Source organism: Lepidochelys olivacea (assembly GCF_965140295.1).
Source record: "Lepidochelys olivacea isolate rLepOli2 genome assembly, chromosome: 2".
Lineage (NCBI taxonomy): Eukaryota > Metazoa > Chordata > Testudines > Cheloniidae > Lepidochelys > Lepidochelys olivacea.
This window is the reverse complement of record NC_140412.1, coordinates 188,879,089-188,893,389: the sequence shown is the minus strand read 5'-3', so window position 1 is coordinate 188,893,389 and position 14,301 is coordinate 188,879,089. Positions and strand designations below refer to the sequence as shown.

The 14,301-nt window shown below is 38.8% G+C and overlaps 1 protein-coding gene across 2 annotated transcripts in view; it reads right to left on the bottom strand.

The window, feature by feature from the left end:
* The window catches only part of ULK4 (unc-51 like kinase 4), a 381,762-nt gene that overhangs the window by 365,357 nt on the left and 2,104 nt on the right, over positions 1 to 14,301 (bottom strand). For both annotated transcript variants that reach the window (XM_084619803.1, XM_084619802.1), the window contains exons 2-5: positions 10,473 to 10,660; positions 8,966 to 9,065; positions 2,037 to 2,176; positions 82 to 247 (exon numbers count right to left, since the gene is read on the bottom strand). In XM_084619803.1, coding sequence (XP_084475929.1) covers positions 82 to 247; positions 2,037 to 2,176; positions 8,966 to 9,065; positions 10,473 to 10,610 — 544 coding nt within the window. In that variant the 5' untranslated portion in view covers positions 10,611 to 10,660. The remainder of the gene's footprint in view (positions 1 to 81; positions 248 to 2,036; positions 2,177 to 8,965; positions 9,066 to 10,472; positions 10,661 to 14,301) is intronic.

Genomic DNA, 14,301 nt, shown 5'->3' with positions numbered 1-14,301 from the left:
AAACATTTTTAAAACATTTCATTATGCCTCATTGGGTTTAGTTAATTTTAACTGGATAAAACAATATACTATATGCTGTACCTTTGAGTCTATTTTTCAAGTTTCTTTGTGGAGTGCTTTCACAGCCATCATCACCTCCTCCTTCCTCTGACCCAATTAAAGCAAAAAATTCTTCCAAATTTTCACCCTCTGCTTTAGCCAGGCAAAAGTTATTGAACTTCAGTGTGCCAGGCCCTTCCAGAAGTATCTACAGAGGTAAACAAAAGTGAACACCAAGTTGTTTCTTTTAAATATAAGGACTGTTTCAAGAAGCTGAATTTTCCAGTCAACCTATCTAAGATTTAAGTTTTGATCAAGTCTCATTACCATTAAATTTATTTGTATTTATATGGCCTTCATCACAGTAATAGCTGAATGCCTCCCACAAGTGGTTGGGGGGGCGGGGGGAGAAAGACTACAACAACCTCCTTTTTTCACAGCCATCAAAAGGTGGGTTTTTTTATTTTAGACAGATCTGGGCAGAGGGCTTTTTGTTTCTTTGTTTTAAAATGAGCCTGTGACGATGAAGATGATATTGTGGGAAAGCATGGAAAAAGAGAGGTTTTACATTTGCTCTGCATGCAGCAAAGTTAGCAATCATTCTTATTTAATCTGGTGGTGAGTTCCAAAATCTTGTTCCAGCTCCTGTGAAGGTCCATCTCCTGAAGTCATTAGTCTTCTACTGGTCAACAGCTACATTGTTTCAGTGGAACATAGCTGTCATGGGAGGTTGTGGTTACATAGAAAAAGAGGCAATATCACAATAGCCAGAACAGTTTTCTATGCAGGACTCTGAAAATAAGGATGGCTACACTTTGAACTGGACGATGAGTTCAAAGGAGTAATTGCCACCTACATTACTCTGCAGCAAAGATAAAAATTGATGCATCTTTCAAAGTGTGCATATTCAAGTTTGTTAGATTAACGTTTACAATATTTAACATTTAATTTCCAAAATATAGACGCTAGAGTTGACTAAAAGGATTATTCACCTAGCAATCAGATTCTGAGAAACATTTTACCTGTTCATCAACCTGGTTTAACAGTAAATTAGTAGCTTTAAAGGAAAAACAAGTTTTCCAACTCTACTGTATTCCATTCATGTCTCAATGTCCTGCCATCAGATACACAAATGTGCAGCACTATATTTCTTATGACGTCATCTACTGAATTTACGCATGCATCCACAATAGCTGATTTTACAAGAAACTTGGTAATGCAGAAAATGTGATCACACAGGAGAGAGTCCAATTGAGAGCAGAGTCAATATACTAAGCAAAACCAAAAATGTTTATTGTGGTCATACTTTGATTCACTATGTACATTTTAGGAAAAACATGAGGGTTTTACTAGACTAAATTCAAAAACTAGGCAAAGATGTGCAGTCTTGTTTTAGGAAACAATTACAGTAGGTTGATCATTCATTTATGCAATGTTTGGTAACAACTTCCCATGGAGTTCTAAAAGCAGATTTCACCAACTTTATTCTCCAATTGCTATTTACACAATAATTTATGTACTGTATACAGTATTAATTTCGACTAAGTCATTGTTTTTTATATTTACTTTTTTTTTTAAGTTTTATTTTGTGCCATGAAGGATTACCAAGAAACGAAGAAGTATGTGGTTTCCTAGTGTAAACAGGGTATGACAGAATGATTCAAAGCTATAAACACAAAGGGACTCCTAAATGAATAATGAAAATCCTTTATTGACTCATCTTTTTATTCTGCAGCATGGAAACAAATACCATACTCTGCCACTCTGCAGCTGGGAATTAGTGCTTGACAGGAGAGATAGAAAATAAACTAATTAGACTGTAAGGTATTCAGGACATATACTTGTCTCTTATTCTGTTCATGCACAACACCTGGCCTCCAACCCTGAGCAGGGCCTCTGGACATTAACATAATACAAATAATAATTTTGTAATGTCAAAGATATCATTAACATTTCATAAAGATACCCATTATAACACAACTAATGTTACTCATTACCTTTCCAGGTGTGAGTTCACAGAAGATAATTCCAAGGTCATGAATGTGATGTAATCCAGTAACCAAATCAATACCAAATTCTCTCACCACATCTTCAGGTAGCTGTTCATCTTGCGCAATGACCATTTCTAGTGAACCACCTGAAATGAATTCACACAGAATTCCTTATGACAGTTGTATATCAAGAAAAGGCCAGACCAATAGCCTACTATGATATTATACAGCCTCTTAAAAAAATTAAAAGGAAAATACAAAATCAATTGAAAAAAAAATAAATGTTTGCCTATCTTCAATTGCTTTGTGACTCTCCAACAGCCACAAGTTTCAAAATGTATATAAAAATAACCTGTTACTCATCAGCACTAAAGGTGTACTTCACCCAGCTGTTTTTGACGTCTGGAAAAACGGAGGCATGGAAACATCATTCTCGTATAATCACTGTACATCCTTTATACCTAGTCACTGAAACATGGGCAAATTTTGAACGTAAGACCCATGTCATTAATTTGTCCATATGGATCACTAAAACCGATAAGAGTTCACCACTAACATCAATAATGACTACTTCTGTCAAAGAGTTCCTATTTTATGCCAAGAAGGCAGAGAGTGGGAAATTGATCTATTCTTTACTGAATTTATTTACATATTTTAGTACTCAAAACAAAATTACAACCCTGCATACATTTATATAGCATGATTTATATCAGACTTCACCTTTTATACAATAATCTTCATCTTTCTCTAAATCAACATTACTGAAAAGTGACAGAGCAAACAATTCAGTTTATAATTTTCATGAACAAATGGTTTATTTATATCACACCATGAAATTATTACGGTAATGACCAGAAAAGGAGGTTATAAGAAAGCTCTTCTTCAGAGATCGAGATGTCTTAACTGTTTATATTTAACCTATGACCATATTTTTATTATTAAATTATTTATTAAAATAAAAATAATTCTATTCTAACACATCTCCTCTAATACTTCTGTAGTGGAATGTCTTCCTGTGAATTCTTCCAAAACTAGAGAGAGATTAACTTTATATACAATTTTTTAGTATAATGGTCTTGAAAACAATAACTTCAAATAGTTATATTGTAAAATCAGTAAGAAATGGTTACTTACTATAACTGTGGTTCTTCAAGATGTGATGCAGACATGTATTCCACCTAGGTATGAGCATGCACACACCCAGGTGGAATACACGGCTGTATCGATTCTAAGAAGAATTAATGTTAATGTATTTACAGCTTTAGAACAACTCGTGCAACAGTGTGCCAGATGAAATAGGGCTCAAGACCTGAGCACTTTCTTGAAGTGCTAATGTACTCTGATCTATCTCCAGAGGCAGGGGGTCCCTTGTAAAGGATTTGAAGAGAATCATAATCAGAGAAATGAAATGAGTGGGTTCACTAACAACGATTTTATTGTTTTCTTTTTCCCACTCCACAATTCCTTAAGTGAATGTTAATACCATGAAAGAAGTTGGATTAGATACACTGAAGAATGAAATCTTCTATCCACCGAATAAATACAGTATGGGTAGCAATAGTGCAAGCTTCCTACACTGCCCTGCCAACGTGCAACAAACCTATCCAGAAAAAAAAAAAGAACAAAAAAAACCCACTTCTTGACATGGGAGAGTACTTTACGTCTTATGAGGCCATCAACAAAGGTGTCAATTAGCATTAGGAATGACAGCGGTCAGTAAGACTCTATTGCAGTGATTCTCAAACTTTTGTACTGGTGACCCCTTTCACATATCAGGCCTCTGAGTGCGACCCCCCCCCCTTATAAATTAAAAACACTTCTTAATATATTTAACACCATTATAAATGCTGGAAGCAAAGCATGGCTTGGGGTGGAGGCTGACAGCTCGTGACCCCCATGTAATAACCTCATGACCCCCTAAGGGGTCCTGACCCCCAGTTTGAGAACCCCCTGCTCTATTGTTTGCCTGAGATTTTAAGAAATTTTTAATCAACTGCATTGCAATAGGCAAATTTTGCTGCTTTTATTAGACTATTTCTAACTTCCAGTTAGAAGTCAGTACATGAGCGGTCTGAAGTAATAGGTACATTTTAGGGCTCCAGTGCTGCAAAGACATATGCATGTGCTTAACTTTACACACAGCAAGTAGTCCCACTGGCACCAATGGGACCACTCACATGCATAAAGTTAAACACTGAGCAAACGTTTACAGGATTGGAGCCTAATTTACTTTCTACTATTAATTTTATGCTTACTAAACTACATACATACAAACCATATGCAAAAATTTATGTTAAAAGCACAGTAAGATTGCAGTCAAGCATACAAAAGTTTGGAACTACTAGAATTAACAACCTTATTTCAGCCCCCTTCTGCATATGCATTATGATTAAGTCTACATTTTAGTCACGGGTCTTTTTAGTAAAAGTCATGGACAGGTCACAGGCAGTAAACAAAAATTCACAACCCGTGAGAAACACTAGGTATACAAACCTCATATTGGGCCCGAAAGGGATAAAAGCCAATACTGGGCCCACATAGCCCCACCCTTCCAGACACAGGCGCCAGCTTCCAACTTTCCCCAGGAGTGCTCAACCATCACTCAGCCCCAGGCCCCGTCCCCACTCCAATCCTTCCTCCAATCCCCCACCCCCACCTCTTCCCGCCTGTGGCCCAGCCCCCACGGGCCCATCCCTTACCACCCAGTTCCACCCCCTCCCCCGAGCACACCCCATCCCTGCTCCTCCACCTCCCTCCCCGTGCCTCCTGGACTCAGTGGAACGGCTGATCCATGGCAGGCAGGAAGGCGCTAGGAGGGAGGGTAAGTAAGGAGGCCGCCAGTGGGTGGGGAACTTGGCTGCCAGTGGGTACTAAGCACCCGCTAATTTTTTTCTGTGGGTGCTCCAGTCCTGCAGTAGCCACAGAGTCGCCGCCTATGCCTCCAGACCTGCAGAGCATGCTCCAACTAGAAAGGAAGCTTAAAAAAAAAAAAGAGAGCTACCCAGCTCAGTCAAGGGGAGGAAAACAGACCTACCCTAAGGGGTCCTGAACAAGGTTGCTGAAGAAGTCTCCCTGTGAGGAATAGGACTTCATGCTGAGACCCATTGGGGCTAAAGGTTTAGCCGTCTTCTTCTCTCTTTTGTTACCTTAGATTAGACTTGGAGCCATGAGAGACAGATGGTAGAAAGCAGACCCAGGAAAGGTCATTTCAAAGGCACTATAGGGCACGGGACACTGTTGACTGGGGAGCCCGGGCCCTACCCCTGCTGCAGGAGAGGCATAAATCACATTCCAATCTCACTCCACCTTTGATAAGAGGACAAGGACATTGCAACCTAAGGTGAAGCTAAATCCATCCTCAGATGAGGAACTGGACTGAAAGGCCTTCCCACTGAGAAGCAATACGGAGTACACTACCCGCTAGACCACCTGGCTTCCGAAGGCTCTGTTCCAGTCCTTTTCAGCCCTGGGCTGGAATATAACTCCATGAGGACAGATTGTGCAGAGAATTTAGCTGCTAAAATTGAAAAGGTCTCTACTGAGCATGTGCAAATTACCATTTTTCAAAAGCTTTTAACTTGGCCAAATTTGGGAGGATTTTTAAGAGGGGCAGCAAAAGGCTTATCCTTGATACAAAGACCACCCCCCCCCCCACCAAATTTCAAGGCTTTGTTCCAAAGCATGGAGGCATTAGACCTTTTCAAATAAAGGTTGCCAAAAAAAAAAAAAAAACCCACACTAAACACACAGTCAAAATGTATTCTCCCCTACCCTCATCCTTGGAAATAAACATTTTGGCTGGAATTTTCCGAAAAAATTCAACATGAGGCAGACATACACCATGGGAAATTTCAGCCCAAACAGTTATAGTCTGGCAAAATTATTAAAAACTGAAAACAAGGTCTGAAGTGTCAGGCAACCTTAATAAAAGGTGGTGCTACCAGCCCCATCTACAATACACATCCTTCTAAGCAAACACCTGACTGCAGTCTAAAAAATGCTTGCGGTATCAAGGCACCTTTCTAGTATGTGATACTGTTTTAAAAAATATTTACTTCTGTACACTTTTATGACAGAAAATATTTAACATAAGAGAAACCTATTTTAGACCAACACTGAATCCACTGAAGTATCTGGATGTTGATCAATAGTAGCCAATATCTGCTAAACAATTTCCTCCCAATGATAAAAGGAAGAGTATGAGAACTACAGGAACTCCTCACTTAAAGTCATTCTGGTTAACTTGTTTCGTTGTTACATTGCTGATCAATTAGGGAACGTGCTCGTTTAAAGTTGTGCAATGCTCCCTTATAACATTGTTTGGCAGCTGCCTGCTTTGTCCACTGCTTGCAGGAAGAGCAGCCCGTTGCAGCTAGCTGGTTGGGGCTTGGAACCAGGGTGGACCGGCAGCCCTCTTATCAGCTCCCCGCTTAGTTCCCTGTGCAGCAGCCGCCCAGCAGGCTATCAATTGCCTGCAGTTCAGCTGTCCCTCCCCCCACTGCCATGTGCTACTCCTGCCCTCTGCCTTGGAGCTGCTCCCCGAGCCTCCTGCTTGCGGGGGGCGGGTGCGCGCGAATATCAGGGTGTCCACCTCCTCCTTGCTCCTGCACCCCGCTTACCCCATCTCCATAGAGCAGGGGGACACATGACAGGGCTCAGGACGGAGGGAGCTTCCTGGCAGCAGCTGTGGTCTCAGCTTGCTGATTAACTTAAAAAGGTAGCGTACTTAAGACTGGGTCAGCATACTTAAAGGGGAAATGCACATCTCTCTCACACACACTGTCTCTCTCTGCCATGCTGTCTCCCCTCCCTCCATTTCTGCTGCCTTGTAGAGTGTGAGGCTACATTAACAATGAGTTAACCCTTGAGGGCTCAGCCAATTGCTAGTTCATCATTTAGCAGTAAGGCATTCCCTGGGAAATATCCCACCCTCTGACTTCACCACCTCAACCAAGCTTCACAATCATCATTGCTGTGTACAGTATTAAATTGTTTAAAACTGTGTGTGTCTCTGTATATATATATATATTTTATTTATTTATAATTAAAATATAGTCTTTCATCTGGCAAAAAAAATTTCCCTGGAATCTAACCCCCCCTATTTACATTAATTCTTATGGGGAAATTGGATTCACTTAACATCGTCTCGTTTAAAGTCACATTTTTCAGGAACAGAACTACAACGTTAAGTGAGGAGTTACTGTATCTCTGCATTATTGCCCAGGTTCCTGAACCTTAAAGTGATTTCCTTTATACATTTGTTTTGAGCGGTTTTAATAATTGAGACATTCCTTCAAAACAACTCAGTAACCCCATAAACTCATTAAATCATTAAATAAATCATCATCATAAAAAAAAACCCATACCAAATTCTTAAGCTCCTGTTTTAAGGTTTTGTTTTTAATCACTTTATTTTAGAAGACTGCATATAAAATAGTCCAACTCAATAAGGCCAAAATACAGAGAAAAATATGAGGGGGGGGAGGGAGGGAAGAAAGCACAACAAATTTTATACTGGATCTGATCAAGAAAAAAAAAATCATTCATGTTGTTGCAAGAGAGATATGTTGGATATTCAAAATGGAATACATTTTCCACACTTCAAAAGCTATTTTCAAACTGAACAAATTTAATGAAGGACCTAAGACTTGTTGTACTTAAAAATATGGTAACTAAGATTTTTTAGAAATATCATGATTATGTTGAGCCTTAGTAGAAACTGTATGATTGCCAGAAATGATTAATACTCTCTCTATATTTAACAAAAGGCTGCCTGTTCAAAGGTGACCATATTTGCCAACAGAAAAGGAGTACCTGTGGCACCTTAGAGACTAACCTCCTTTTCTTTTTGCGAATACAGACTAACACTGCTGCTACTCTGAAACCTGTCATATTTGCCAACAAATTAGACTAGAAAAATATGCCAAAGTTTTCAGACTTAGGGGTATAAAGTTAGTCACCCAACTCCATAATCATACACTTGATTAGAAGTGGCCTGGCTACGTCAGAGGTGTTGAGAATCTGCAGCTCCCATTTTCAGTGGCATTTGAAGCTTCATAGCACTTCGAGAACAGAAAGTTTATTTTATTTAGGTCCTTACTAGGAAGCCAATGTTAGGCAGCCAAATTTCAAAGTTTGACCTCAGTATCTAGCCCACTTATTTCTGTCAAACATGGGAAATAATGCTATCCTAGAGTTCAAACCATGCATGTCATAACAACTGGATAAAGCCCTTCAATAAACCTTTTTTGGATAACATAGAGATAACCTAATACAGACCAAAGAATCACCCAGTTCACAAAGCATAGGGCAATCCTCAGGTTCATCCAGCTCCAAAATTGGTGCCTTAACATAAAAGAAAGGATGTTTCAAGTCAACTGGAAGAGATGGCTTAATTCATATAACACTAGCCAGCAGACTCCCCTTTTGATTTCCAAAAAGGAAAATGAAGCAATATCTTTCATCCGGTCAAATTTATGTTTTAGGTTTACTGGCATATTTTCTATTCTTTTAATTCTCAAAAAATATTTAGGAAAGTACCAAAAAGATGACAGGTACTAGAAATCTAACCTTTCCTTTAACAACTTTTATCTATTCATCCCCTTCAAGAATTCATAGTGGTGCTCTGCAAGTTGCAGCAGTGGCATCATCAGCCAAGCTATTTAAATCCAATTATATTGTTTCATATCAGTTAACTCTTGAAACACACATTGAAGTGGAAGAGAATACAACTGGAGGCATTTTTCTAGGAATCCAGTTGTAAATGATTTCTATATGCTAACTTTCTACTAAAGTTTCTGACCTTTCATTTATGTTTTTAAATAGACTGTCAGGAAAAAAAGTTAAAATTTACATTTTGAATAAACTTTTTTCTGTTATAAATTTATGACATGAAATTCCCATTTAACATATTTTATTTAGTTAGCATCTCTTACCTGTGCATAACTCCACTACAAGCCAGAGATGGTTGCTTGTTTCATACCATTCATGAAATGTTACTATGTTCTTGTGTCTAATTTCATGTGTAAGACGAACCTGTAACAGAATATTTATATATTGTATTTGGAGAGTTGCATTCATATATTAGCGTTTCGAGGGGGGAGTGGGGGAGGGAGAGGGAGAGATGCAATCCAAAGTAATTCTAGTTTCCTTTCTCCCCATCTTGTTAGCTTTTCAAATGCCACCAAATTTTTAAGAAGTCACATTCCTACTCAAATCATGCAATCAAAAATACAGAGGGAAGGTACCTTTTGGCACAAGCCCACCACCCACCCCAACTTCCCTATGTTCAGAACTACAGTCAATTTTCCTCAAAACAGTTCAACTGGTTAACAAAAAAACAACAGTTTAAGAAAGAAGGCCAGGGTCAGCATAGCTATCCAGTGACAGAAGAAAATATTCCCATGTTGTAGATCAGAGTTCAGGGTCAAAGTTACGTCCCTAGTTTCTGTGCCAGTGAGAGATAGAAGTGTGAAAGAAGCAGGTACAGTGAGTACTGGAGAAGGAAAGAGTTTTCCATTATTCTTGAGTAATCCCCTCTGGTCAGCCAAATATCACTGAGAGGTGCCCAGGAGCTACATTTATGTTGAAAGATGGGTCAACTCCAATAAAGTACGGTTCACAGCTTTGAGGGACACGGGGGAAAATAGTAGAAATTTCTCCATTCCCCTTTTCCATCTTAAAAAAAAAAGGAAGGAAGGAAGCCTAAATGTGCAACATTTACTGCAGTTTGTGGTAGAAGAATTGCTGGATATGCTCAATACAAAAAGTAACAAAATATTCTGAGCATTTTTAACCAAGGATATAACTTCGTAGTGACTCAGTAAGTGTTGATTACTGAAACAATAAGAGAAAGTACTTAAGACAATGTATATATGGGAGAGGAGGGAGGCTGGTACTTCAATTGACTTGTATTTTCCCAGTGAACACTGCAGTAACAAAGTAAAAACAATCACTACATTTATGACAGCTTCTATGACCAGCACAAGTTAACCTCTTATGAGCAGATGTGTTTACATCTGTGCTAAAAAAGGACTGAAATTAAGTGAGGGACTTTAGGAGGAATCCATGACTTAACACCTACAAAAAACCCCATTTAAGCTATGGGAATTTGGAATCTAAAATCTTAAAACATTGCTATAAATTGACACACACACAAGGTAGGTGAAGTAATGTCTTTTATTGGACCAACTTCTACTGGTGGAATGTACAAGCTTTTGAGCTCCAAAGACCAGAAGAAGAGCTCTGTCTAGCTAGAAAGTTTCTACCTTCCATCAGCAGACATTGGTCCAATAATGGATATTATCTCACCTGCTTTGACCAACAAGGCTACAACAACAGTGCAATCAACTATAAACTGTGACAAATTAATTGTATGTGAAGTAGTACCTGGTATTTGTATCTACATTTCCCTACCGAAATAGTAATAAACATTATTCTTACCCAGTTGGTTATTTCAGCTCTTTTGCATTTATCAGTGCAAAGAATTGCAACAAAATTAATAGTGCCTTTTCTTCTTCCTTTATAAACAACTGTCTTGCTTCCTCTTCCAATCTCTTCATATAGAATAAAGTTCTCCATGTTTAATACGCTTTACATCCAACAAATTAAGAAATGGGTTGTTTTCATCACTAAAACGTCATATTGAAAGAAAGAAATTCAAATTTATTAAATGTAAATATGTAATCATTATTTTCTTAATTCTTAAGATATGGCATTTAATACAAAAAGGTACCGTTCGTGTGATTAGCAATAATGATTGACCTTACAGAAAGTTTATAAACAAGACCTCCCACAACTAAGTCTAATCAACATTTTACACAGAGGATAATATAAGAGTCACAATATTAAACTCGAAACTGCAAATTCTAAACAAAACTTAATCTACAAAGCCCTGCCTCTACAGCCATGACATTACTAGGGAATTTTGGTCTACTAGCAGTTCATCTATCTTGGCACTAGCCCTAATGGAGCCAAGGACCCCAGCAGCTTCCAATGTTTTTACCACATCAATTAAACCTGCTAAGAACCAGAGGTAGCATGTATGAGTGGGAATATCTTGAAATTCCCTAGTGTAGAGAAAGATAATGGAAAGTTATGTTTACCAACTGAGCTGGTTTTGTGTTTTGAGATTCAAGGCAATTCCACATAAACTAACTTCTAATTTTCCCATCAGTTTTATCATTTTTTGACTTCGAAATCTAGATAAATTGTAAATATTTTTTTGGAAGCAACAGTACGGTATTATTAGTAATCCTCAATGTAGTCTCATTTGTACATCAGAAAAAATGTAAGTAGTTCACCATGTTTAGTAAGAAGTAAAGCAGACCTTTTTAATCTGCGTATTTATGTTCTGTATCTGAGCACATTAAGTAATAGGAGCTATTCTGTCTTGGTCTGAGTGAGCCTTTACTTTGAATTTCAAACAGTACTGGTAGGAAAATATCATAACAACTAAAACATATGAAGGGAAAATACGTATTTATAATTCTGCTTCTCTGGAGACAGCTTTCTAAGAAGATTCTCATTCCCTGGCCTTAGACTTCCACTGTCTGAGACAATGAAAGTATCAGCTCTACAGCAGGGATTTATTTTGTTTCTTAAAAGAGGAGTAAAATACTGCTTTAAAAAAATCCCAAGAGACTATGAATGCTGAAGCCTGTAGGAAATGTAAACCATAAGTAGAAAAAAAAAAAAAGCACTTTGGCAAACTTCAAGTGACGGACATCACAAAGACATTTTTATTTTATTTTGGGATGGGAGAGTTTGGCCTCCTCTACTTGGGAAACAAACTCTGAAGAACAGATTCCAAAATGGGATTCTCTCCTGGATGCAGGATGTAAGCAGTAATACTCTATACATTTCTTCTCTCTATGAGTGCACAGAGAGCTGTTTTGCAGTTGTCAGATGGGAGATTGCCTTAGGACACGCAGTGTTGACAGCCTTGCCTCTCATCAACTGAGCCTTGATGTCTTCCTCTTTCAGGCCAGCTATGTCATGATAAAAAAAATGCACTCTGACACTATTTAGACAGTCCTCCTGATAATTACTATAAAATAAAGTTAGGAAGATTTTTCAAGTGCTTTTGTCTGCCCCAAAGACCACCTAACTTCAAGGTCTCGGGAAAAGAGCTGCAAGTGTGAGAACAAAGGAAGGATGATAGGCTCATTAAAGTTATCACCCTTATGACAAATCTTGGATGAGTAAAACTTTAAATAAAGTGATTGAGCCATTCACTCACGCTACAAGCAGAAATTCCTGCCACCAGGATGTCATAAATATAAAGGGAAGGGTAAACACCTTTAAAATTCCTCCTGGCCAAAGGAAAAACCCTTTCACCTGTAAAGGGTTAAGAAGTTAGGATAACCTTGCTGGCACCTGACCAAAATGACCAATGAGGAGACAAGATACTTTCAAAGGTGTGGGGGGAGGAGAAACAAAGGTTCTCTCTGTCTGTGTGATGCTTTTGCCGGGAACAGAAAAGGAATGGAGTCTTAGAACTTAGTAAGTAATCTAGCTAGATATGTGTTAGATTCTGTTTTGTTTAAATGGCTGATAAAATAGCTGTGCTGAATGGAATGGATATTCCTGTCTTTGTGTCTTTTTGTAACTTAAGGTTTTGCCTAGAGGGATTTTCTATGTTTTGAATCTAATTACCCTGTAAGGTATTTATCATCCTGATTTTATAGAGGTGATTCTTTTACTTTTTCTTCAATTAAAATTCTTCTTTTAAGAACCTGATTCTTTTTCATTGTTCTTAAGATCCAAGGGTTTGCGTCTGTGTTCACCGATGCAAATTGGTGAGGATTTTTATCAAGCCTTCCCCAGGAAAGGGGGTGTAGGGTTTGGGGAGGATTTTGGGGGGAAAGAAGTTTCCAAGCCGGCTCTTCCCCTGTTATATATCTGTTAGACGCTTGGTGGTGGCAGCAATAAAGTCCAAGGGAAAAAGGGAATAGTCTGTACCTTGGGGAAGTTTTAACCTAAGCTGGTAAAAATAAGTTTAGGGGGTTTTCATGCAGGTCCCCACATCTGTACCCTAGAGTGGGGAAGGAACCTTGACACAGGAAAAAAAGATTTTCCATGTAAGAATCTTCATCTCACAGGAACTGAGTATTTTAAAAGGCGCTTTCATCAGATCACATTAATATCCTACAATATAGGGGGTGAGATATTTGCAAGAATCAGACTTTGCATGAAAGTGCAGTCAAACAGACCTATAGATATGTATCTGAGGCACCAGCTCTCACCTTATATTACTTACATCAAAGGAGACTACACAGTTTACCCATTCCAGATCTGCAACCTCATGCATAAGATTCTTAAGCTCCTGAAGTTTCCTTTGGGGAACACAACTGACCAGGATGTAGGACTCCCACCCCCACAAGGTCTAACTAACCCTGCCCATGAAGTCACAGTTGTCCACAGCTTCAAAAGTTGTAGCCACAAAGTAACAAAGAAGAATCCCAGTTCTGCAGCTCATGATTTTGCCCCTATTCCCATCCCAGTACTATAAATGTGGTGGGTCTTCTCTCTAGCAAAAAGCTCTCATGAGCAGGATGTGAGACATAGCCAGCAGCATCTTCAAGGAAATTTTTTTTCCCTCAACCATCTGTGAGAATGAAGCAGTTGTGTGAGGGATCTGCCACATCTTAACCAGATGGCCCAAAGTAAGGTTCAAGGATACAGCAATACTATTGGTGAGAGGTTCCTGGCCCAGCTAACTCTTTTAAGGCTTTCGCAGATTATTGAGCCAGCTGAAGATCAGCTTTTCTTCAACAGCTTCTTCAGAAAAACTGGCCAAAATTAGGATCCTCACCTGTGGAATCAATACTAATATTCCTCAGTAATAGAGGTGTATTTGGCAAGAGATACACTTTCTGGCTCATCTGAATCCAAAGAGCAGCAATAGCTGCATCATAGCCTCTAACACAGATGGGGAGGGGGTACTGTCAGGGCCAGAAATTCTTGCTTCAACAGTGCCAACTCTGGGACACTTGCATTGGCCTTGACAATAGGCCACATCAAGCAGTCAAACAAACTGCCCATATAGAATGAAAGGAATGTCTGAAGAATGGCACTGTAGGATTTGTGGTACCCTTTCAGCTTGGCATCAAAATTATCTGTGTTAAAGCAATGAAGAAATCAGGCAGAACAGCATGCAGAAATACCCAAAATAATAGTTTTAGAACATAACAGATCTGACTGGAAGGTAGGTTTAGGACACTAAGCTACCTAGAAGAGGAGCTTGCATCCAGAAGGGCTGGATTCGTAG